The sequence below is a fragment of the Bubalus bubalis genome, chromosome 14 (assembly GCF_019923935.1).
Source record: "Bubalus bubalis isolate 160015118507 breed Murrah chromosome 14, NDDB_SH_1, whole genome shotgun sequence".
Taxonomy (NCBI): Eukaryota; Metazoa; Chordata; class Mammalia; order Artiodactyla; family Bovidae; genus Bubalus; species Bubalus bubalis.
The window spans coordinates 11,146,645-11,170,154 of record NC_059170.1 but is presented as its reverse complement, the minus strand read 5'-3'; the positions used below and the strand labels follow the sequence as shown (position 1 = coordinate 11,170,154).

At 47.7% G+C, this 23,510-nt stretch overlaps 1 protein-coding gene across 5 annotated transcripts in view; it reads left to right on the top strand.

Moving 5' to 3' along the window:
- Positions 1 to 20,382, top strand: part of TOX2 (TOX high mobility group box family member 2) — a 159,490-nt gene extending 139,108 nt beyond the window's left edge. For 3 of the 5 annotated variants that reach the window (XM_025263435.3, XM_025263437.3, XM_044927612.2), the window contains 6 exons: positions 12,327 to 12,566; positions 14,805 to 15,032; positions 15,515 to 15,595; positions 16,629 to 17,024; positions 17,715 to 17,842; positions 19,787 to 20,382. In XM_025263435.3, the coding sequence (XP_025119220.3) occupies positions 12,327 to 12,566; positions 14,805 to 15,032; positions 15,515 to 15,595; positions 16,629 to 17,024; positions 17,715 to 17,842; positions 19,787 to 19,853 (1,140 nt within the window). In that variant the 3' untranslated portion in view covers positions 19,854 to 20,382. Of the gene's footprint in view, positions 1 to 12,326; positions 12,567 to 14,804; positions 15,033 to 15,514; positions 15,596 to 16,628; positions 17,025 to 17,714; positions 17,843 to 19,589 lie in introns of all 5 variants that reach the window. The other 2 variants (XM_025263436.3, XM_025263439.3) reach the window with 2 other exon arrangements.
- Positions 20,383 to 23,510: the final 3,128 nt, after the last annotated feature.

Below are 23,510 nucleotides of genomic sequence, written 5' to 3'. Positions count from 1 at the left end.
GAGGTGATGTTTCAGATTAGCCTCGAAGATGATGATACAGAGGAAAGGACCAGTGAGCCATGGGGGAAGCAGTCTCCATTCTAGGGAGAAGACCACATGTCCCAAGAAGCTCTGGGAAGAACCTGGAGAGGTTGGGAGGAAAGAGATGGTGCAGAGGGTGGGGGCATCCTACAAGGGTGGGACCGTGCCAGCAGGTCGTGAGGGAGCTACTGGAAGCTTCTGAGAAGGGAAGAGACAATTATACTCCTGAAGGGTCACTCTGGTGGCCAACAGAGCACCTGGGCTTGAGGAAGCTATGCTGGGAGCCAAGAGGAGGGCTGGTGTCTTAATTTGTGACCCCCATTTGGGATCCCCCGTAAAGCAGACTCCAACACAAATGTTTGGGTGCACTTAGTTTGCTTGAGGGTAGCCCCAGGATGCTCTGGGAAGGAAGAAGGGAAGAGGGACAGGAAGGGAAGAAAGCCAGGAAAGGGCAGAGTGGTGAGCTGTGACCACTTGGAATCCTGTTCCGGACCCTCCAAGAAGTATATGGGATGCAACTCAGAATTGTCCTCTTGAGCGGGGAATGCCGAGGTTTTATCCACAAACTGCTGTCCCTCGGGGGTTGAGGGTTACTTCTGGGCTCAGCACTTTCAGCTTCTTTGGACAGAAAACACTCTCAGGAAGGGAGACGCAGGAAGCCATCAGCAGGTGCAATAACCCCTGGACTCGGCGGAGGGACCTCCAAAGTAGGCCAGAGGCAAACGGGCAGGCCCCTCACAGCATTTGTGTAGTTGATTAGGACAAAAGGCAATGGTTGTCCAACCTGTTGGGAAGACCAGGGTGAATTCAGATTAGGGAAAGTGTCCTGTGAGCTAACGGAGAATTCTAGAATGTGTGGAGATATTGACATTGTCTGACCATTTCTGTGTACTGTTCCTGTGAGCTCACCTTTTTTCCTTCCAAATTCTAAAATTGGCTTTAACCAAAACACTTTCTTAGGCAGGATATGGGAATTTGGAATCATCTCTGGGAAATGCCCCCTATTTGTAGGCATCCATGCAGAAGCCACGACTCACCCAGGGAGTCTGGAAGAAAGGAGGGAAAGTCAGATAAAGCTAGAGGAATGCCAGTGTTGAAGGAGTGGGCTGGAAAAGACCAGAAAGGAGCAACTGGTTAGGTAGTTGGGCAACCAGGAGCCAGGCCCTGGACAGAGGGAAGAGGGCTGCCTGGAGAGGCAGTAGTTCTTGGAGTCAGGGACTGAGGGGTGTCTTTGGGGAAGGTGTCATAGCTTAGAGAGAAAGTATAACGGTCTGGGGAAACCCAGCTCCACCTGCAGTAACTGTGTGATCATGGGCAAGTCTCTGAACCTGTCTGAGTCTTGACTTTAGTGGGGATGATGATATTGTCCACCTTATTTGATGATTAAATGGGCCATAGATGGAAAAGCTTAGCACTGTTTCTGGCACATATTAAATGCTTAACAGAAGTTTCTCCTCTTCTTCCTCTGATGAGGCCAGTAGTGAGGAAGATGAAGATGATTAAGTGGTATTGGTAGTAATGAGGGTACCAGATGACCAGCTGCTGGTGGGAGGGGAGGGCCTAGTGACAGTGAGGAAGCTGACTGTTCTGGGGAAAGTTGGGGCAGAAGTCCTTAGGAGCCTTGGAAATAAGGGAGATTTTCACTTAAAGATGGGAAAGAAGTGAGCGTGATTCAATGCCAGTGAGATGCTGCCGCAGAAAGGGTAGACCAGTTGACCAGATGGAGGATGCCTTAGGCCTGAGACAAGAATTCTTGTGTGTTGTTTACTGAAGGAGAGGAATCAGGATCCACAGAGTAAAGACTTCAGCACACTTGTACCACAGAAGGTGTTTTTAGGCCTTTATTACATTTTTATAAGTCTCATGCATTTTGGGCTTCCCTAGTGGCTCAGGTGATAAAGAATCTGTCTGCAATGCAGGAGACCCAAATTCCGTCCCTGGGTCGGGAAGATCCCCTGGAGAAGGGAATGGCTACCCACTCCAGTATTCTGGCCTGGAAAATTCCATGGATTGATGAGCCTGGTGGGCTATAGTCCATGGGATCATGAAGAATTGCATACGATTAAAAGTCTCTATTCAGATCCTATATAAACACTTTATAGTGATGTTTTACGTCTTGAATGCCTACGTAAAGCTATTCTTCTGTGTGCGTCCTTCTGAAGCTCTTCACTCAGTATTGGTTTGAGTTCATCATCACTGGTAGATATGCCTCCACGCCATTCACTTGAACTCTGTACAGAATTCCATTGTGTGAATACATCACAAATTTCCACCATTTCCCAACTAGCAAACATTCAGATTATTTCCAATTTTTCTGAAGTTAAAAGATGCCATAACAAACTTTGTTGTAGTGTGTAACTTTTGAAAGGTAATATCATAACTCATATAAATATAAAATGAAACATCAGTTTATTTGATTTATTCATTAATGAAGAAGCCAGTAACATAATCGGCTCAAAGGAGAATCTGATGAATAAGTACATATATAGGCAATCAAGAGTGCTGAAATAAATTTTCTAATAAATGCAAAACTGATTGATATCTATAGAGCAAGGATATAATGTTCAGGTTCTTCTTTTCTACATGGCAAGATCAATTAGTACCTCTATGAGACAACATTTTTTGCCTTTTTATGCACAAGGGTCAGTTGCATTTCACCTCACACCCATTAGGATGGTTACTATCAAAAAAATAAATAAGGGAGAGAGAGAGAAAACAAGTGTTGGCAAGAATGTGGAAAAACTAAAACACTTGTTCACTAGTGGTAGGAATATAAAATGGTGCAAACCCTTAGGATAACAGTATGGCAGCTCCTCAAAAATTAAAAATAGAATCACTATATGATCCAACAATTCTGTTTCTGTGTATATATCCCAAAGAATTGATAACAGGGTCTTGAAGAGGTATTTGGACATCCACGTTCATAGCAGCATTATTCACAATGGCCAAAATGCGGAAGCAACCAAGTGTCCATCAATAGATGAATGGATAAACAAAATGCAGTATATGTATACAATGGAATTTTATTTAGCCTTGAAAAGGAAGGAAAGTCTGATGTACGCTACAACATGGATGACCATTAGCATATTATGCTAAGTGAAATAAGCCAGTCACAAAAGAAAAAGAACTGTATGATTCCACTTCAGGAGGTACCTAGTGTAATCAAATTCATAGAATAGCAGTCAGATTTCATAGTAGTAAAATAATGGTTGCCAAGGACTTCAGGGAAGAAGGAATCAGGAAGTTATGGCTTAACAGATACAGAGTCTCAGATTTGCAAGATGAAAAGAGCTCTGGAGATGGATCTTGGTGACAGTAACAGAGCAATGTGACTATACTGAATGCCACTGAACTCTGTACTTCAAAATCGTTAAGATGATAAATCTTATCCTACGTGTGGGTTTCTGTGCTCAGTCATGTCCAACTCTTTGCGACCCTATGGACTGTAGCCCACCAGGCTCCTCTGTCCATGGGATTTTCCAGGTGAGAATACTGGAGTGGGTTGCCACTTCCTTCTCCAAGGGATCTTTCCCAACCCAGGGATCAAACTTAGGTCTCTTGTATTGCAAATGGTTTCTTTACTGCTGAGACACTGGGGAATCCTATGTGTATTTTACCACAATTTCTTTAAAAAATTAATGATAAAAAATAAGTACTAATTTCATTTTTGTACAGCTTACAAAGTTCTAAAATAGGGACTTCCCTGGTGATCCAGTAGTTAAGACTTTGCACTTCCAACGCAGGGGGTGCGGGTTTGATTCCTGGTCGGTGAGCTAAGATCCCGCATGCATTGTAGACAGAAAACAAATAAAATAAAATAAAAACACCTTTAAAAAAAAAAAGGCAAGGGGGACTTTCCTGGTGGTCCAGTGGCTTAGCCTCCACACTCCCAGTGCAGGGGGCCTGGGTTTGATCCCTGGTCAAGGAACTACATACCACATGCCACAATGAAGAATTTATATGAACTAAAGATCCCACGTGTCACAACTAAATTTGTGAAACAGCAAATAGCCTGTGTGCGTGCTCAGTCACTCAGCCGTGGCTGACTCTGCGACCCTATGGACTGTGGCCTACCAGGCTCCTTGTCTGTGGCATTCTCCAGGCAAGAGTACTGGAATGGGTTGCCATGCCCTCCTCCAGGGGATCTTCCCCACCCAGGGACTGAACCCATGTCTCTTATGTCTCCTGCATTGGCAGGCAGGTTCTTTACCACTAGCTCAACCTGGGAAGCCCATAGCCTAGTCAAAGACAAAAGTATACATTCCTGTAGAAACAGATGACCCTAAGCCAACACCTAGGATGCCATTGAAAGGGCATTCATTTGCCCATTTCAAAGTCTTTAAAATTTTCTGCAGTATATATGTGTTCTTGTGTATGTGGGAAAGTTCTTTATATCTTGGTGTAGATTTGCTAGATTATAGGATATGTATCATCAGATTGCTTCCTAAAGTGTGTGTCTTACTAGTTTACACCCCTACCAGTAGTATAAACAGAAACCCAGATGTCCAGGAAACAAATGAAAAGATGTCTGACTTCTCTAGTAAAGAGGGCAGTGCAAATTAGAACAACTTTGGGAGCATTTCAGACTTAGAAAATTTGCAAAAATTCAAAGTCTGCCATTACCAAGTGTTGGTCATATATTAAATTCCTGAGTCAGGAATATCTGGTTGAAGAATTCTAAAGCAGGCAACCAGGAAGAAAAAAAAAAAGAAAGAAACAGACGACAAGCCCTAAACACAGAGCCCCAAGGCTAATTTGCCCTTGAAGAAATAATGTCAGGCCCTTGTTTAAAATTCATGGAAAGAAAGGTGTGTACATGTTGGGATGGAAAAGGGGTGCTTAGAGAATAGATTTTAAAGGCTACTCTTTTTTAAAAGTGTTTAAAATTTTTCCCAGCTTTATTGAGATATTATTGAGATTTAGCATATTTAAGTTTAAGGGATACAGCTTGATGATTTGATGCATGTATATGAAGTGAAGTGAAGTGAAAATCACTCAATCGTGTCCAACTCTTTGCAACCCCATGGACTATACAGCCCATGGAATTCTCGCCTTTCCCTTCTGCCCGGGGATCTTCCCAACCCAGGGATCAAATCCAGGTCTTCCACATTGCAGGTGGATTCTTTACCAACCGAGCCACCAGAGAATGTAAAATAATTACCACAATAAGTGTGTGTGTGTGTGTGTGTGTGGTGATAACTTTTAGGATCTAGTCTTTTAACAGCTTTTAACTATATAATAAAGTATTGTTAATTATAATCACCATACTGTACATGAGGTCCCCAGAATTTATTCATTATATAGCTAGAAATTGTAACTTTTGAAAACCTTCACCAATTTCCCCCAACCCTCTGGCAACCACGTTCTACTATTTGTGTGTGTGTGTGTGTGCGTGCGCACTTGCGCACACTTAATCTCTCAGTAGTGTTCGACTCTTTGTGACTCCATGGATTGTAACCCACCAGGCTCCTCCGTCCATGGAATTTTTCAGACAAGAATAATGGAGTGGGTTGCCATTTTCTACTCCAGGGGATCTTCCCAACCCAGGGCTTGAACCCATATCTCTTATGTCTACCTGCACTGGCAGGCAGGTTCTTTACCAACTGCGCCAGCCACGTAGGAGTAAGAACAGAAAGGATTTGTCTTTCTCTGTCTCGCTCATCTCCCTCAGCATAATGCCCTCAAGGACTGTCCACACTGCCACAGAAGGCAGGGTTTCCTTCTTTTCTGTGGCTGAACAACATTGTAAGATGTAAAAACCAATATCAGATTCCCAAAACAAAAGCTTCAAAGAAAGATTTTGATAGAAGCAGAAAAGTTATTGGCAACTTAGACAAATGAAGGGGCTTCCCTGATAGCTCAGTTAGTAAAGAATCTGCCTGCAACACAGGAGACCCCAGTTCGATTCCTGGGTCAGGAAGATCCACTGGAGAATGGATAGGCTACCCACTCTAGTATTCTTGGGCTTCCCTTGTGGCTCAACTGGTAAAGAATCCGCCTGCACTGCGGGAGACCTGGGTTCAATCCTGGGTTGGGAAGATCCCCTGGAGAAGGGAAAGGCTACCCACTCCAGTATTCTGGCCTGGAGAATTCCATGGACTGCATAATCCATGGGGTCACAAATAGTCGGACACAAGTGAGCGACTTCTATTTTCACTTTAGACAAACCAAAGGAATCAAAATAATCATCACTGACAGGACAGAGCAATGTTGCACTATTAATCTGCAAACACAGCTCCAGATACTGTGAAAATACACAGAATTTAAACATCTTTGGGCGGTGGGAAGAGTTTGGAGATTGAGATTGACATATATCACTACTATGTATGAAATAGATGGTTCATGAGAACCTGCCGTGTAACCCAGGGAACTCTACTCAGTGCTCTGTGGTGACCTAAATGGGAAGGGAACCTTGAAAAGAGTGGATATATTATACATGTATACGTATAACTGATCTCAGTTTGCTCCACAAAAGAAACTAACACAGCATTGTAAAGCAACTATACTCCAATAGAAATTTTAAAAAAGAAAGCAGGGACTCAAACAGATCGGTGTACCACAGTGTTCAAAGCAGCATCATTTACAATAAGTAGAAACAACCCAAATGGCTGATGAATGAATGGATAAACAAAATGTAGTATATCCATGCTTGTGTATGTGCTCAGTCACTTCAGTCATGTCCAGCTCTTTGCCACCCTATGGACTGTAGCCCACAAGGCTCCTCTGTCCATGGGATTCTCGAGGCAGGAGTACTGCCATGCCCCTCGAGGGGCTCTTCCAACCCAGGGATTGAACCTGTGTCTCCTGTGCCTCCTGCCTTGCAGGTGGGTTTTTTACCCACTGAGCCACCTGGGAAGTCCAGTATATTCGTGCAAGGGAATTAGTATTCAGTCTTTAAAAGGGAGGAAATTTTGACACATGGGAGAACATGAGTGAGCCTTGAAAACATTATGCCAAGTGGAATACTGTTGTGGTTTAGTTGCTAAGTCGTGTCCAACTCTTTGTGACCCCATAGACTGTAGCTCCCTAGGCTCCTCTATGGGATTTCCCAGGCAAGAGTACTGAAGTGGATTGCTATTTCCTTCTCCAGGAAATCTTCCTGACCCAGGGACTGAACTCATGTCTCCTGCTTGACAGGCAGATTCTTTACCACTGAGCCACCTGGGAAGCCTCTAAGTGGAATAAACCACACACGAAAGGACAAATACTGTATGATTCTACTTAAGTGAAGTACCTCAAATAGTCAAGCTCATAGAGACAGAGAGTAGAAGGGTGGTTACCAGGGGCAGAATGAGCAGGAATGGGGAAGGGTATTGAAGGGGTACTGAGCTTTAGTTGTGCCAGATGAAAAGAGTTCTGTGGTTGGATGGTGGTGATGGTTGTGTGAATGGACTTAATGTCATTGAACTGTAGACTTAAAAATAGTTAAAATGTAGGTTTCATGTTATGCATGTTTTACTACAATAAAAAAAAAGAATGTTAAAAAATAAGCATGTTTGGGTCCCCAAGGAAACCAGAATAAATTCTCTAAAGTACAAATGGTACAGATTATATTCTTTGATCACTTTTGTTATGAGAAATGAATAGCAAAAAGGAAAGAAACAACAAAAAATTTTAACCTCAGAAATTCCAAAAGTCTTCTTAAACATCGGTTCCATGAGAGAGGAAATTAAAAATAAAATTTAGGAATAAGTATATCTAAAAGGATAATAATGAAAATCTCATGAGATGAAGTCTGGGAAAAGCTAAGGTCATGTTCAGAGGGAAATTCATAGCATGAAACATATTTCTAAACATTGAGGATGAAAATAATGAATTGAAAATGTGACTCAGAATTGAGGGGGAAGCAACACCAACCAAACTGCAAAAGCAGAAGAAGAGATTAATAAATATAAAAGAATTAGATAAAGATACTATAAAGGGATGAATAAAGATAAAATAAAGAATTAGAAAGCAGAGAAAGACTAGACCTGATAAACAAATGTGAGATTTGATTCTTAAGGAGGAAAAAAAACAATCCCATAAAATAAAATAGAAAACTGATGAACTTCTCCAATAAAAAGTAAAAGGAAAACACAGATACTAGATATTAGAAATTAGAATTTGACCACAAATTTAAAGGAAATAAAAATAACTATAAGAATATGTAAATTGGTATGCTTCACTGAACAGTGTGTGTGTATCTATATACATGTAGAAGGGAATGGCAAACCGCTTCAGTATTCTTGCCTTGAGAACCCCATGAACAGTATGAAAAGGCAAAATGATAGGATACTGAAAGAGAAACTCCCCAGGTCAGTAGGTGCCCAATATGCTATTGGAGATCAGTGGAGAAATAACTCCAGAAAGAATGAAGGGATGGAGTCAAAGCAAAAAGAATACCCAGCTGTGGATGTGACTGGTGATAGAAGCAAGGTCCAATGCTGTAAAGAGCAATATTGCATAGGAACCTGGAATGTCAGGTCCATGGATCAAGGCAAATTGGAAGTGGTCAAACAAGAGATGGCAAGAGTGAATGTTGACATTCTAGGAATCAGCGAACTGAAATGGACTGGAATGGATGAATTTAACTCAGATGACCATTATATCTACTACTGCGGGCAGGAATCCCTCAGAAGAAATGGAGTGGCCATCATGGTCAACAAAAGAGTCTGAAATGCAGTACTTGGATGCAATCTCAAAAACGACAGAATGATCTCTGTTCGTTTCCAAGGCAAACCATTCAATATCACAGTAATCCAAGTCTATGCCCCAACCAATAACGCTAAAGAAGCTGAAGTTGAACGTTCTATGAAGACCTACAAGACCTTTTAGAACTAACACCCAAAAAAGATGTCCTTTTCATTATAGGGGACTGGAATGCAAAAGTAGGAAGTCAAGAAACACCTGGAGTAACAGGCAAATTTGGCCTTGGAATACGGAATGAAGCAGGGCAAAGACTAATAGAGTTTTGCCAAGAAAATGCACTGGTCATAACAAACACCCTCTTCCAACAACACAAGAGAAGACTCTATACATGGACATCACCACATGGTCAACACCGAAATCAGATTGATTATATTCTCTGCAGCCAAAGATGGAGAAGCTCTATACAGTCAGCAAAAACAAGACCAGGAGCTGACTGTGGCTCAGACCATGAACTCCTTATTGCCAAATTCAGACTGAAATTGAAGAAAGTAGGGAAAACCACTAGACCATTCAGGTATGACCTAAATCAAATCCCTTATGATTATACAGTGGAAGTGAGAAATAGATTTAAGGGCCTAGATCTGATAGATAGAGTGCCTGATGAACTATGGAATGAGGTTCGTGACATTGTACAGGAGACAGGGATCAAGACCATTCCCATAGAAAAGAAATGCAAAAAAGCAAAATGGCTGTCTGGGGAGGCCTTACAAATAGCTGTGAAAAGAAGAGAAGTGAAAAGCAAAGGAGAAAAGGAAAGATATAAACATCTGAATGCAGAGTTCCAAAGAATAGCAAGAAGAGATAAGAAAGCCTTCTTTAGCGATCAATGCAAAGAAATAGAGGAAAACAACAGAATGGGAAAGACTAGGGACCTCTTCAAGAAAATCAGAGATACCAAAGGAACATTTCATGCAAAGATGGGCTCAATAAAGGACAGAAATGGTATGGACCTAACAGAAGCAGAAGATATTAAGAAGAGATGGCAAGAATACACAGAAGAACCGTACAAAAAAGATCTTCATGACCCAGATAATCACGATGGTGTGATCACTCACCTAGAGCCAGACATCCTGGAATGTGAAGTCAAGTGGGCCAAAAAAAGCATCACTACGAACAAAGCTAGTGGAGGTGATGGAATTCCAGTTGAGCTATTCCAAATCCTGAAAGATGATGCTGTGAAAGTGCTGCACTCAATATGCCAGCAAATTTGGAGAACTCAGCAGCGGCCACAGGACTGGAAAAGGTCAGTTTTCATTCCAATCCCAAAGAAAGGCAATGCCAAAGAATGCTCAAACTACCGCACAATTGCACTCATCTCACACACTAGGAAAGTAATGCTCAAAATTCTCCAAGCCAGGCTTCAGCAATATGTGAACCGTGAACTTCCTGATGTTCAAGCTGGTTTTAGAAAAGGCAGAGGAACCAGAGATCAAATTGCCAACATCTGCTGGATCATGGAAAAAGCAAGAGAGTTCCAGAAAAACATCTATTTCTGCTTTATTGACTATCCCAAAGCCTTTGACTGTGTGGATCACAATAAACTGTGGAAAATTCTGAAAGAGATGGGAATACCAGACCACCTGAACTGCCTCTTGAGAAATTTGTATGCAGGTCAGGAAGCAACAGTTAGAACTGGACATGGAACAACAGACTGGTTCCAAATAGGAAAAGGAGTACGTCAAGGCTGTATATTGTCACGCTGTTTATTTAACTTATATGCAGAGTACATCATGAGAAACGCTGGACTGGAAGAAGCACAAGCTGGAATCAAGATTGCCAGGAGAAATATCAATAACCTCAGATATGCAGATGATACCACCCTTATGGCAGAAAGTGAAGAGGAACTAAAAAGCCTCTTGATGAAAGTGAAAGTGGAGAGTGAAAAAGTTGGCTTAAAGCTCAACATTCAGAAAACGAAGATCATGGCATCCAGTCCCACCACTTCATAGGAAACAGATGGGGAAACAGTGGAAACAGTGTCAGACTTTATTTTTCTGGGCTCCAAAATTACGGCAGATGGTGACTGCAGCCATGAAATTAAAAGACGCTTACTCCTTGGAAAGAAAGTTATGACCAACCTAGATAAGATATTCAAAAGCAGAGACATTACTTTGCCAACAAAGGTTCATCCAGTCAAGGCTATGGTTTTTCCTGTGGTCATGTATGGATGTGCGAGTTGGACTGTGAAGAAGGCTAGTGCCGAAGAATTGATGCTTTTGAACTGTGGTGTTGGAGAAGACTCTTGAGAGTCCCTTGGCCTGCAAGGAGATCCAACCAGTCCATTCTGAAGGAGAAAAGCCCTGGGATTTCTTTGGAAGGAATGATGCTGAAGCTGAAACTCCAGTACTTTGGCCACCTCATGCGAAGAGTTGACTCATTGGAAAAGACTCTGATGCTGGGAGGGATTGGGGGCAGGAGGAGAAGGGGATGACAGAGGATGAGAGGACTGGATGGCATCGCTGACTCGATGGACGTGAGTCTCAGTGAACTCCGGGAGTTGGTGATGGACAGGGAGGCCTGGCGTGCTGTGATTCATAGGGTCGCAAAGAGTTGGACACGACTGAGCGACTGATCTGATCTGATAATTTTTAGGTGAAAAATACACACTGTTCTAAAAGTGATTAGTATGAGAAGTGCCTGTATGTAAAACTCAGTAGTTTTCTTTATATTCCAAAAATAACCAGTTAGAAAATATCCTGGGGAATAGATAGTAAGAAAACTACTGACCTATGGTGGCGGGGGGAAAGTGCAAACATTCTTCAGGGATTTGCACTTTCCCCCCGAAACATAGGTCAGTAGTTTTCTTACTATCTATTCCCCAGGATATTTTCTAACTGGTTATTTTTGGAATATAAAGAAAACTACTGAGTTGTTGTTGTTGTTGTTTTTGTTTTTGTATTTAGCAAACCCTTATACAATATAGTCTCTTTCCTGGTGGCTCAGAGGTTAAAGCGTCTACCTGCAATGCAGGAGACCTGGGTTCGATCCCTGGGTCGGGAAGATCCCCTGGAGAAGGAAATGGCAACCCACTCCAGTATTCTTGCCTGGAGAATCCCATGGACGGAGGAGCCTGGTGGGCTACAGTCCACCGGGTCGCAAAGAGTAGGACACGACTGAGCGACTTCACTGTACGATATAAGGCTTACAGTGTGCCAGGCATATTTAATCCTTAACACCCCTAGAAGGTAGGTTTAATCATTATCCACATTTTTCAGATGTGGAGACTGAGGCACAGAGAGGTTAAGTAACTTTGCCAAAGTCACCCAGCGTACAAGCGGAACCAGATTTCAAAGTGCAGGCAGCTTCCAGCGTCTCTGCTCTTTGCTGTTATGTTGTACAGGGAATAAATGCAAAGATACACCGTGTTTCAGGAGGGAAGATCCAATATCATCAAATAACTTATTCACAACTGAATTGGGCTTTCTCACGAGGGCTGAGATGCTGACCGTCTAGACGTCCAGGGTGACTGTCAGCAGAATGGCGCCCCCTAGGGGTGCACCGAATCGTGCAGGGGTCCCTGAGGAAGCCACGGGTCAGAGCAGACCCCCTTCTCTGAGTCTGACAACGCCGATGTGCTGGCCCTTTCTAACTCAGCAAGCAATCTCCTCCTCTCTTAGATCCAGGAGATGGTCCACTCAGAGGTTGCTGCCTATGACTCGGGCCGACCAGGGCCCCTGCTGGGCCGCCCGGCAATGCTGGCCAGCCACATGAGCGCCCTCAGCCAGTCCCAGCTCATTTCTCAGATGGGCATCCGGAGCGGCATCGCCCACAGCTCCCCGTCACCCCCAGGGAGCAAGTCAGCGACCCCCTCTCCCTCCAGTTCAACTCAGGAGGAGGAGTCGGAGGCACATTTCAAGGTACGTGGGGATGGAGATGCAAAGGCTTCAGATGCCTTAGAATGCCTTCCCGTCAGCAGGGGACAGGCCCTGCAGGGAAATGGGCATCGCCTACCTATAGAAAAGACTACAAGAGTATAACTGTCCCCTTTGTCGGAAAACAACGAAAGTTCTGGAAAAACATGATGACGTCTTATTCCTCAATGGCCAGTGGATCATTTCGGTGTCATTGATGGCACTGGCAAGATCCTCAGGGCCACATCTTGTGGCCACTCTGACCTTTCAGGAGGACCACAGAAATGTGCGGTCCAGCACAGGGCACCTCTGGGCATCACTGTGGGAGGGAGCATTAAAAACAACCCCCCACTGCGGACATGACCCCTGCAGATCCCTGGAACCAGGGGTTGTCCTGCTTCTTCAAGAACATTCCAGGGAATGAGAGCTCACCACCTGTCCAGCTCCTGAGCTTTCTTTGCACTGACCCCAAGCCTCCCTCCCTGTCAAAGAGCATCTTGTTTTACTGGAGCAGGAAACAGAGACTCATCAAAGCCAAGGATGCCTGTGCTTGCCCGGATTCTCCCACAATGCCTCTCCCACAGTCTCTCCTTGAGCCACTGGTAAAATCAAGACTTGCTCCCTCGCACAATGCCTGCCTCCCTTTCTTCTTCATAAGGGCCTCTCACTTCTTTCCACGTGGTGTCCCTGAAGAGGCCTGGGGCAGTAATCGTGGCATCCATCAGAGACCCTGACCTCCTGGCTGGGGTGGGCACATCTGGATCCTGGTCCAGCTTCATCCTCAGGGTAACTTGATCACTACTGTAGTCCAGGCAGGAGGTGCTTTTAATTTAATTTAATTTGTATTTAACAAACCCTTCTAAAACACTTCCATGGGGCAGATACTATTCTAAGGACACGACAGGTATTAATCCATATAATCTTTATCACAACCCCATGTGGTAGGTGGCTTTATTATCTCTGATTGCCACATGGGGAAACTGAGGCACAGAGAGGTCAAGTGACTTATCAGGTGTCACTGAACCAGGATTTAAACCAAGGTGGTTGTAGTCTGGCTCCAGCACACGTACTCTAAACCACCCGCAACACCCCATCTGCTCGGCAGACAGAACTGAGGCTTGGAGAGGTGGGTGACCGCAGAGAAACTCAAGAACAGGACTGATGTGGCCGCAGACTGCCCCTCACTGTCCCTCACCCCGCAGACCTGAGTCTGGCCCATGGTTTCCTTATCAGTTTACGATATTACCCTCATTTTCTTGGAGCATTAGAGCCACAGTCTTCATGGCAGGATCCAAGGCCTTTGGCCAAAATCCCTGGTCCTTGGGTGGCCTGGGAGTCCTAGTCAATGGGGGACGTGCCCACCCCCTCCATCCTGGAAGCCAGGTGCCCACAGTACTGAGGTCCTGGAGTCTGACTGCATCAGAGGCCAGGTATCCAGGGTGAGGTCACCCTGCTGACAGTTACATTAACCTCTCTCCCATCCAGCAACTTCAAAGAGAGTCAGGGGGACTAAGCCACCTGCCCCAAGTCGCAGAGCTGAAATGTGGTGGAAGAGACCGGTCTTATTCAGTCAAGAATAATCTTTGGGGATTATTTGTGATCACAAGAAGGGAGAGGTGTTAAGAAAAAATATATATATCCAAAACTTGGAAATAGTCCAAAAACAGATAACTGCACAGTCTTTCAATGGCGTATCACTGCCTCATTGAACAGGCTCAAGAATTATCTGATGATTCTCTGGGAGATTATACCTTCCTTTTGATTCCTCCCTCATTATTGATGGGGGCTTTTACATTCTGTAAAGGAAGATGTTAACTTGGGGTGAGGGCAAAGTGATGAAGAGGTAAGCAATTTTTGTTCGATTACAAGGCAAATTAATTTTTCCCTGTAGAGACACAAATGACTTCTGTGCAGCAGAAAAGACTAAAGGCTCAGAGGTGATGGTTTTATTGCTCTATAGGGCAGTAACTTGTTTCTTTCTCTTGTGTTTTTCTGAATGAACTTTACCATCATTCTGAATGAAAAACCCAGGGCTCGTACCCAGGGCATGTGTGCTCACTCGCTTGTGTGTGATTTATGTGTGTGTGTGTATTCAAGCCCAGCGGGTGGCCAGGGCATTGCCAATGTGTGAGGAGGGCTGGGCAAGCTGGGAAAAGTGAAGGAAGATCCAGCTCGGCCTAGGCTGGGTCGGTTAGCTGGAGGTCCTGGGCTTCTCTGGTTTTCTAACTCCCCTCACCCGGGCAGATGTCGGGAGAAAAGAGACCTTCAGCCGATCCTGGCAAAAAGGCCAAGAACCCAAAGAAGAAGAAGAAGAAGGATCCCAATGAGCCACAGAAACCTGTGTCAGCCTACGCACTCTTCTTCAGAGACACTCAGGCTGCCATCAAGGGACAGAATCCCAGCGCGACCTTCGGGGATGTGTCCAAAATCGTGGCCTCCATGTGGGACAGCTTGGGAGAGGAGCAGAAGCAGGTGAGCCCCCATCCCTTTCTGGGCCATCCCCCAAGGCTCTGCAGTCAGACTTGGAAGGTCCGGCACCAGGTCCACCCTCTGGAACTAGGGGAACTAGCCTCTGCCCAGCCTCTGCTGAGGACTCTACTGGGCTCACTTTGCCCATCTGTAAACTGGGGAGGTAGGGCTGGTCCCATTTGGCTGTTCTGTAGCTGTGTTCACTAGCGACTTGGTTAAGTGGGGGAGGAAACTGGACCTCTGCTGCCTCATCTGTTAAATGGGAACAAGCATCTCCATCCATCGTGTGCCTCTAACTCTGAAAGTCTGGGGTCCAGGTCACAGCTTTCCTACCCACTGGCCGTAAGCCTGTGGCTTCCCCTCAAGGGCCTGTGGGGGGAATAGAAGCCGACCTGGCTCAGAGGTTAACTCCAGTTACCAGCCCTATGAGCTCAGGCTGACCACCTGACCTCTCCCTGATATCACCCACATCTTGGATCTTTCAGGCCTACAAGAGGAAGACTGAAGCAGCGAAGAAGGAGTATCTGAAGGCTCTGGCAGCCTACAGGGCCAGCCTCGTTTCCAAGGTAACATCTGGGATCCCTAAGCCCAGTCCTTGAGGAATAGAGCAAGAACCGAAGTCCATGGGAATGGTCAACACCACAGGTCTTGAAAGGGATGGATAAGACCAATGTGGTCCCTTCTCTGGGCTTCCCAGGTGGCATTAGTGGTAAAGAATACCTACCAATGCAGGAGACATAAGAGACCTGGGTTCAGTCCCTGGGTGGGGAAGATCCCCTGGAGGAGGGCATGGCAACCCACTCCAGTATTCTTGCCTGGAGAATCCCCATGGACAGAGGAGCCTGGAGAGCTATAGTCCATAGAGTCGCACAGAGTCGGACTCAACTGAACAGCTTAGCACACACGCACGCAGTCCCTTCTCCAGGGTACCTCCTGTGTGCCAGCTCATGCTGCGTACTTTACACGCATCTCATTTCACATGATTCTTCCAACAAGAACCCAATACACAGAGGAGTTAAGCAACTTGCCTGGAAGTATCCAGTGTGTTAAATGGCTGTACTAGGATTCAAATCCGGTTTGCCTGTCTTCCAAAGTGGCCTTTACTCCTGTCCTACGCTCAGCCTTCTCTGTCAACACCATATCACAGGAGGTTCAGCATGGTGGTGGTTGCGTGGTCCAAGCCAGGGAGGGAGGTGGTCTGGCACCTGCTACAGAGGACATGGTTTCTGAATTGGGCCAGAAAGGGCCAAGCAAAGAGGGTGTCCCAAATCAAGGGAACAGCCAATGCAAAGGCACAGAGGCTGGGAGAAGCCCACAGAGAGGATAACCCAGCTGGGTGATGCTCATGCCTCGGGCCAGGCTGAGAAGCATGGGTTCGCGGGTGGACAGGGGAACCCCCAGGGATTTAAATATGGGGTGGTTGGATGGTCAGAGCCAAGGGTGGTGGGTCCTGAAGGATCTCTCGTGAGTTCCCTGCTCTCCCCTGAGGGGCATGAGAGCCAGCCAGTGGGTTACAAAACCACGTGGGTCTTGTGGCCCAAGTTCCAGCTTATCCATGTTGGTTCTGGCTTATCCAGATTGATGTCTGTTTCCTTCCAGAGCTCCCCTGACCAGGGTGAGACCAAGAGCGCTCAGGCGAACCCGCCGGCCAAGATGCTTCCCCCCAAGCAGCCCATGTACGCCATGCCAGGCCTGGCCTCCTTCCTGACCCCGTCTGACCTGCAGGCCTTCCGCAGCGGGACCTCCCCCGCCAGCCTCGCCCGGACGCTGGGCTCCAAGTCACTGCTGCCCAGCCTCAGCGCCTCCCCACCGCCGCCGCCCTCCTTCCCTCTCAGCACACCCCTGCACCAGCAGCTGCCGCTGCCACCCCATGCCCAGGGCACCCTCCTCAGCCCACCTGTCAGTATGTCCCCAGCCCCCCAGCCTCCGGTCCTGCCCGCTCCCATGGCACTCCAGGTGCAGCTGGCCATGAGCCCCTCACCTCCAGGGCCACAGGTAAGCAGGACCCAGTGAGAATGCGCTCCTGAGGAACCCCCATGCGGAAAGGGAAGGCAGCTTGGGATTCCAAATACTGGCCCTGCCACTCACGGCCTGTGAAACCTCAGCCTTGGCACTTTACCCCTCTGAGCCTCAGTGACCACATCTGTGAAATGGGATGAGTACACCTGGCCTGAGATGCACTGGCTGCAGAGAACAGCTGGCAGGTTCCCAGGCAGATTCTTCAGATTCCTAGGGTATCCCAGGCCCTCCTCTCTCAGCTTCTGTCCATTCCTGCTCTCTGGCCAGAGAGGCTAAGACCACTGAGCCTTAGCTCCTGGCTCTCCCCAAAGCCTCTGAGGCCTGACCCGGCTAATTGCTCCATGGACACTGGGAATTACAAAGCCTGCTTGACCCTGGGAGGTCACGCAGCCCAGTAAGTCCATTTTACAGAGTGGGAAACTGAGGTCCAGGGAAGGAAAGTCCTTCACCACCAGCACCCCACCCTTGCAGCTAAGACTAGGACTGGATTTTCCAGAAGGTGCTCTACCAGGGAAAAGAAAGAAGTGGTCCAGGCAGACGGGCAGAGCAGAAATTTCGTATAAGCCAGAGCAGTGTCTCTGCGAACAGCCCCATCCCCTCCTTGCTGCCTGAGAGGCACCCCTTCGGCTCGCCTTTGCTCACTGCCTCCTCCTCCCCTCTCTGCAGGACTTCCCTCACATCTCTGAGTTCCCCAGCGGTTCCGGACCCCGCTCCCCTGGCCCATCCAACCCCACGAGCAGCGGAGACTGGGACAGCAGTTACCCCAGCACCGAGTGTGGCGTCAGCACCTGCAGGTGGGCCCTCACCCCCACCCCTACCCACGGTGGGTGCTGCTGAGGGCAGCGTGAGGGTAGCATGAGGATGGGGTGACAGGGGGGAAAGGGCAAGGGGGACACTGCAGATCACTGTCACCTGCAGGTGGGCCTCGTGGGCACCAGGTGCCCAGCGTTGTCAGGAGAGGAAGTAGAGCAAAGCAAGGACCCATAGGGACTCAGCTGTCTGGGGCCAGGCCTGTGGGGGATACTGAGGCCCGTCTTCACTCTTGCTGTTTTTCCTTCCATCCTGTTATTTTTCTTTTCCTTATTTTTTTTTTTTTTAAGATTTACTTATTTATTTAGTCTTCCCTGGTGGCTCAGATGGTAAAGAATCTGCCTGCAGTGCAGGAGACCAGATTCGACCCTGGGTCAGGGAAATCCCCTGAAGAAGGGCATGGCCACGCGCTCCAGTCATTCTTGCCTGGAGGATTCCACGGGCAGATTTATTTATTTTTGGCTGCACTGGGTCTTTGTTGTGGCTCACCAGGCTCTAGAGCTCGGGCTCAGTAGTTGTGGTGCAGGAGCCTAGTCGACCCGTGCCTCGTGGAGTCTTCCTGGAGCAGGGGTGGAACCCGCCAGCGGATTCTTCGCCACTGGACCACCAGAGATCTCCAACCTGTTTTCTTTTCTCACAAGTGCTTCCGCGTGGCATTCATAGCTAGCACGACTGTCTTTGTTCAGCTTCCCGAGGAGCAGAGCCTGAAGCAGGAATTTGGTGCCCTTGATGATGTATATTTGTTCAGGGAGAACCCCATACCAGTAGTGGGGCTAGGGCAGCGGCCGGGGCAGGGAGGAGCCTAGCGAGGGTGTGACCTCACCCAGAGACTGGCTTTTATTTTTTAATTTATTTATTTTAATTGGAGAATAATTACTTCACAATATTGTGATGGTTTTTGCCATACATCAAGATCAATCGGCAACAGATACACATGTCCCCTCAATCCTGAACCCCCATCTCCCTCCCCCCCATCCCTCTGGGTTGTCCCAGAGCACCAGATTTGGGTGCCCTGCTTCATGCATCCAACTTGCACTGGTCATCTGTTTTCCATATGGTAATATACATGTTTCAGTGCTATTCTCTCTGGCTTTGGCCTGATCTCATGCGAGCTCTGGGTTCCAATCACAGCACAGATTTGGTCCCATTATTTGGTCCCATGTTTTAAAATAAAATAATTTTTTATTATTTTTTGGCCTCACCGCGTGGCAGGCAGAATTCTGTGTTCCCCAACCAGGGATTGAACCAGAGCTCCTGTAGTGGAAGAACGGAGATCTGGTCCCAACTTTAAAAAGTTCTAGCTTTTTGTATCCTCAGCGCTGAGGACCGGGTGGTCTTCCACCAGGATTCCAGGAAGGGTGTTTGGTTCCGCGCGCACACACACACCCCCCTCCGATGCCACACACACAGACACACACACCCCTCCGACACACACACACACACCCCTCCAACACACACACCCCTCCGACACACACACACACACCCCTCCGCCGCCACACACACACACACACACACACACCCCTCCGACGCCCCGCAGGTGGATAGTCAAGACTGGACCTGCCCAGACCTTCACGCATCTTCCGAGGGGCCGCTGAATCCGGGGAGGGGATGAACGGCCAGGGAGCAGCTGTCCCCATGCACTCGGGCCCTGTGTCCAGCCCCGTGAGGACCAGGGGATGCCTGGGTGAGGGGCGGTCACATCAGCTCTGACAGCCCCTCCTTTCTCCCCAGCCTGCTCCCCAGGGATAAATCGCTCTACCTCACCTAAGCCCGTCTCCCTGTCCTCCCTGAGGCTTGCTGGAAGGGCGCTGCTCAGAGCCTGAAGGGCTGACAGCAGAAAAGAGGCCTCGGCAGAAAGCAGGGCGCCGGCGCGGAGTGCAATGAGATGCCCGGGCCCAGGGCTGAGGCTCTTCCTCACCTCCCGGCAGACTCTGCAGAGGCCGCCCGCCGCCCGCCACCAGCCCAAAGAACCTGCTGGAACCTCCCGCCCCCTGACCGCTTGCTCCAGGGTTCCTGTGGACCCCGCGCCACGCCTGCCGCCGTCCCCTCCGTCTGGTCGTCTGGCGCCGGAGCTGTCCCTGGACCGGTGGCCCTGCCGCAGGAAACTACCCCCAGATGCGCCGGGCGGGGGTCGGCTCAGCGCCAGACGTGCAAATCCGGTTTTACAGTGTGAACAAGACATTATGACACTTATAAACTGTTGGCTCCATGTAAGTATTAGTTGACTACGTGTTTTAGAAGCTGTGCTGAAGACACCTGTAAGATTATTTTGTTGGGATGTGGTGGGGCAGAAAGTAGACTCCTTAAAGATAAAAAAAAAAAAAAAAAAAAGCATTTTATATGACCCTTAGCACATTTTTTTTTAAGTTTTATCTTAAGGGAGACGTGCACAAAAGAGGCTGCCAAACCATTTCACCCTCTGTACAGCAGGAACTGGACAATTTATAGCCACACTCAGAGACATTGCGCTTTTTTTTTTTTTTTATCATACATTCATCTATTTAAAACAGCCAGCAATGACTTCTGTCTGTTTACGAGGAACAATCGAGAACAAAATTGCAGTTTTTATCATAAAGTGTGTGTGCTTTGGGGTTTGGTTTGGGTTTGGGTTCTTAATGTTTGCAGCTGTTTTCTGACCCTGCAAATGTCTGTCTTGGTGCCCAGTGCTTCTCTCGAATTTCTTTGTAATAAAACTGATAAAAAGTTGGAAACAAGCCTGTCTCTCTCTACACTTGGTAAGCCAGGGGCAGGCCCTCTGCAGTGGTCCTTGGTGGTGGGATTTGCCAGGACAGAGCCCCTAGTGTCAGCCAGGTTGAGGGCAAAGTCCCCCCTGCCCTTTCTCCATCCCTGAGGGTCTCTGTGGGCGACAGAGCCTGGACAGCCTCAGTCTTGCCATCTGTAGAAGTGGGGCGATGATGGTGCCAGCAAGTAGGTTCCCATGATGATTCAAGGTGCTCTGGTCTTGCGTGCTGGCCACACAGGGAGCTCGCATCAGCAGGTGACCACAGTGAGTCCCTCCCGACCACTCCCTTGCCCCCAGTGGAGCTTCTGTCCTCTGGAAGTTTCCAGGCTGGTGGAGATGAGAGGTGCGTTTAGGGCAGCAGGAGCCCAGGGTGGGAAGAGGGACTCCTCCAAACCCAAGTATAGCAAGCATCTCAGACAGGGAACTCTTAACTGGTTTTCCTGAAAGATGTTAGGGATGATAACCTCAAAATAAAGTAATAATTATGTGACTATTTTAGCTGTTTCTGGAAAAATCACAATTGCCTGGTGTGGAGGAGCTACGGGGAGACTGCAGCTCTTGGGCCTCATGACACAGCTATTTTGAGATGAAGGGCAGGTTTAGGCACCCCAAACCAGGCCCATGACCCAGACAGAGGAGGCTCCATGGGTCTGGCCCCTCGTTCTCTAATCACATAACCCTGCTTCACCCAGATAACAACTCCTGGGATAGGCACAATTTCTCTGAGCCATTTCCTCACTGGAGGGCATCTTGTAATCCACTTTGGAAAAAGAAAAAAAGAAAACCCAGCCAAACAAACAAAAACAACGTGCTGTCATGTCAGTGGCGTCGTTGCAGTGTGAAGCATAAATATTTCATGTGGTTATAATTTCCTGTGTGGAGCTTGTCAGTAACAGATGACTTAGAGAGTTTAATATTCGACTCTTGCTTCTCTCAATACATTGGAGAAAGCAACATTGCTGGATGACTGGGATCCACGCACTCAGTTCCAAATAACAAGAGTGCTAGGCTATTGGGTTCTTGCTGCTGAGGTGGACGCTCCCACGTGCTCCCCCACCACTACCCCACATCGCTACATCAGGATCTCAGGGTTCCTTTGGCCACATCCATGTGCTGATGCTGGCCTCTCTGTCAGCTCCAGGGATGCTCAGAGGCACCCAGATGGAGTCTGAATACCCTGCCCACACGTATCAGGGGGTGGCCAAGTGGGTGCGTCCCAGGGGGTTCAGAGAGTGGAAGCAGAGTGCATGGATAGTGGAAGGTACAAGGTTGATTTCAGGGTGAGGAAGTCCATGATGCCTACTATAGGGGAAGATGTTGGTGCCCCTCCCAGACCCCTTTATGGGCTGGCTCCTGAGTATTGGCTGTTCACTGGTCACAGCTGCCCCCTTTGTCCTAGTCATCGCCCTGGACCAGGAGGGGATGCCCCACGCCCCAGAGCTGCCCTCCTAACCAAATAATGGAGCAGCCACTCCGTGGTACCTCTCATGCTCCAGAGCTCCTTGGGATCACAATGCAGTGGCTCCCTATCTTTGCTTAGCTCCTTCTCCACCCTACCCTGCTTCCCTCACTCCCCTACTCAGAGCACCCGCCTGGTAAATTTCTTAACCCAGAAACCCCATCTCAGGCTCATATTTCTCAGACAATGGATCCACAATCCTAGCTGAGCAGAGTGGGGCCACACCAGTAACGTTCCATATTCTTTACCTGGCTCTGGCCCTGCATTCAAATGTAAGACTTTCAGCCCTTGAAACCAACCCAAGCCTTACGCAGGGGAGATCTAGGTTCTCACATGTTCGCAAAGAAATCCTCTCAGAACTTCCCTGGTGGTGCAGTGGCTAAAACTCCACACTCTCAATGCCGGGGGCCCAGGTTTGATCCCTGGTTGGGGAACTAGATCCCACGTGCCGCAACGAAAGCTCCCATATGCTGCAATGAGGATCAAAGGTCCTGCGTGCTGCAACTAAGACCCGGAGCAGTCAAATAAATATTTTTAAAAAAGAAATTGTCTCCCCAAGGAAGTCCTCTCTCCAGGAAGCAGTGTCTGCTACCTCTTCCTATTCTGTCCAGAGATGATGCTGATTCAGCCCATGGAGCCCCTGGAGCCTGATGCCACACCCACTATAAAAGCACTGAGGCTTCTTCACAGATGCCCCCACCCTGTTCCTGTGCCCCTAAAGCTGCCACCCTGGGCTCAGAATAGACCAGCTACCAATGCAGCCATGGCGCCCCCAATCTGCCAAGGCCAGTCTGTGGCCTGGACCCAGTCCTTGAGGTCACATGTTATTGTTGCTTGGTCCCTACTGCAGGGCCCCTGACCTGGTGAGGACCCTCAGCTCCTGCCTGCAGCCCGCCCTCCCCAACCCGTCTCCCCTCTCTGTGGAGCTGATCCAGGAACCAAAACTGCTTGCCCTTCCAGGTGCCAAATGCTTGATTCAGCTGCCTGCATCTTCCAGCTCCCCCACAAAACCCTGGAATCCTAGCAGGGGCCACAGCAGGGGCAAAGGCCAAGCTTCTCATCCCGAAAGGAGGGTGTGGCTGGTCCTGAGATTGCCCAGAGGTAATCCCTCCCTCTAGGGCTACATCTGAATTTCCACATTAGACAGAATGTGGGCAACATGGCCCGGATGGGCTTTCCAATGAATTTTCAGAGTCCAGGATGCTAAAATTCAATTTATTCATTCAGCAGGAATACAAACAAGTGAACAGTTTACTCTCTGCCAGGCCCTCAGCTGAGCACCCGGGAGACCAAGTGGAATCGGACACAGAGTCTGCCCGTCTAGGAGCTTACAGCAAGTTGGGGAGGCAGAGAATGAAATCGATAATATTAAATTAGTCCTCAATTTATAATTTCATATCATAAATCATTTTAAAAAAAGCATACATTTAAAAATACTATGTGGCCAGTG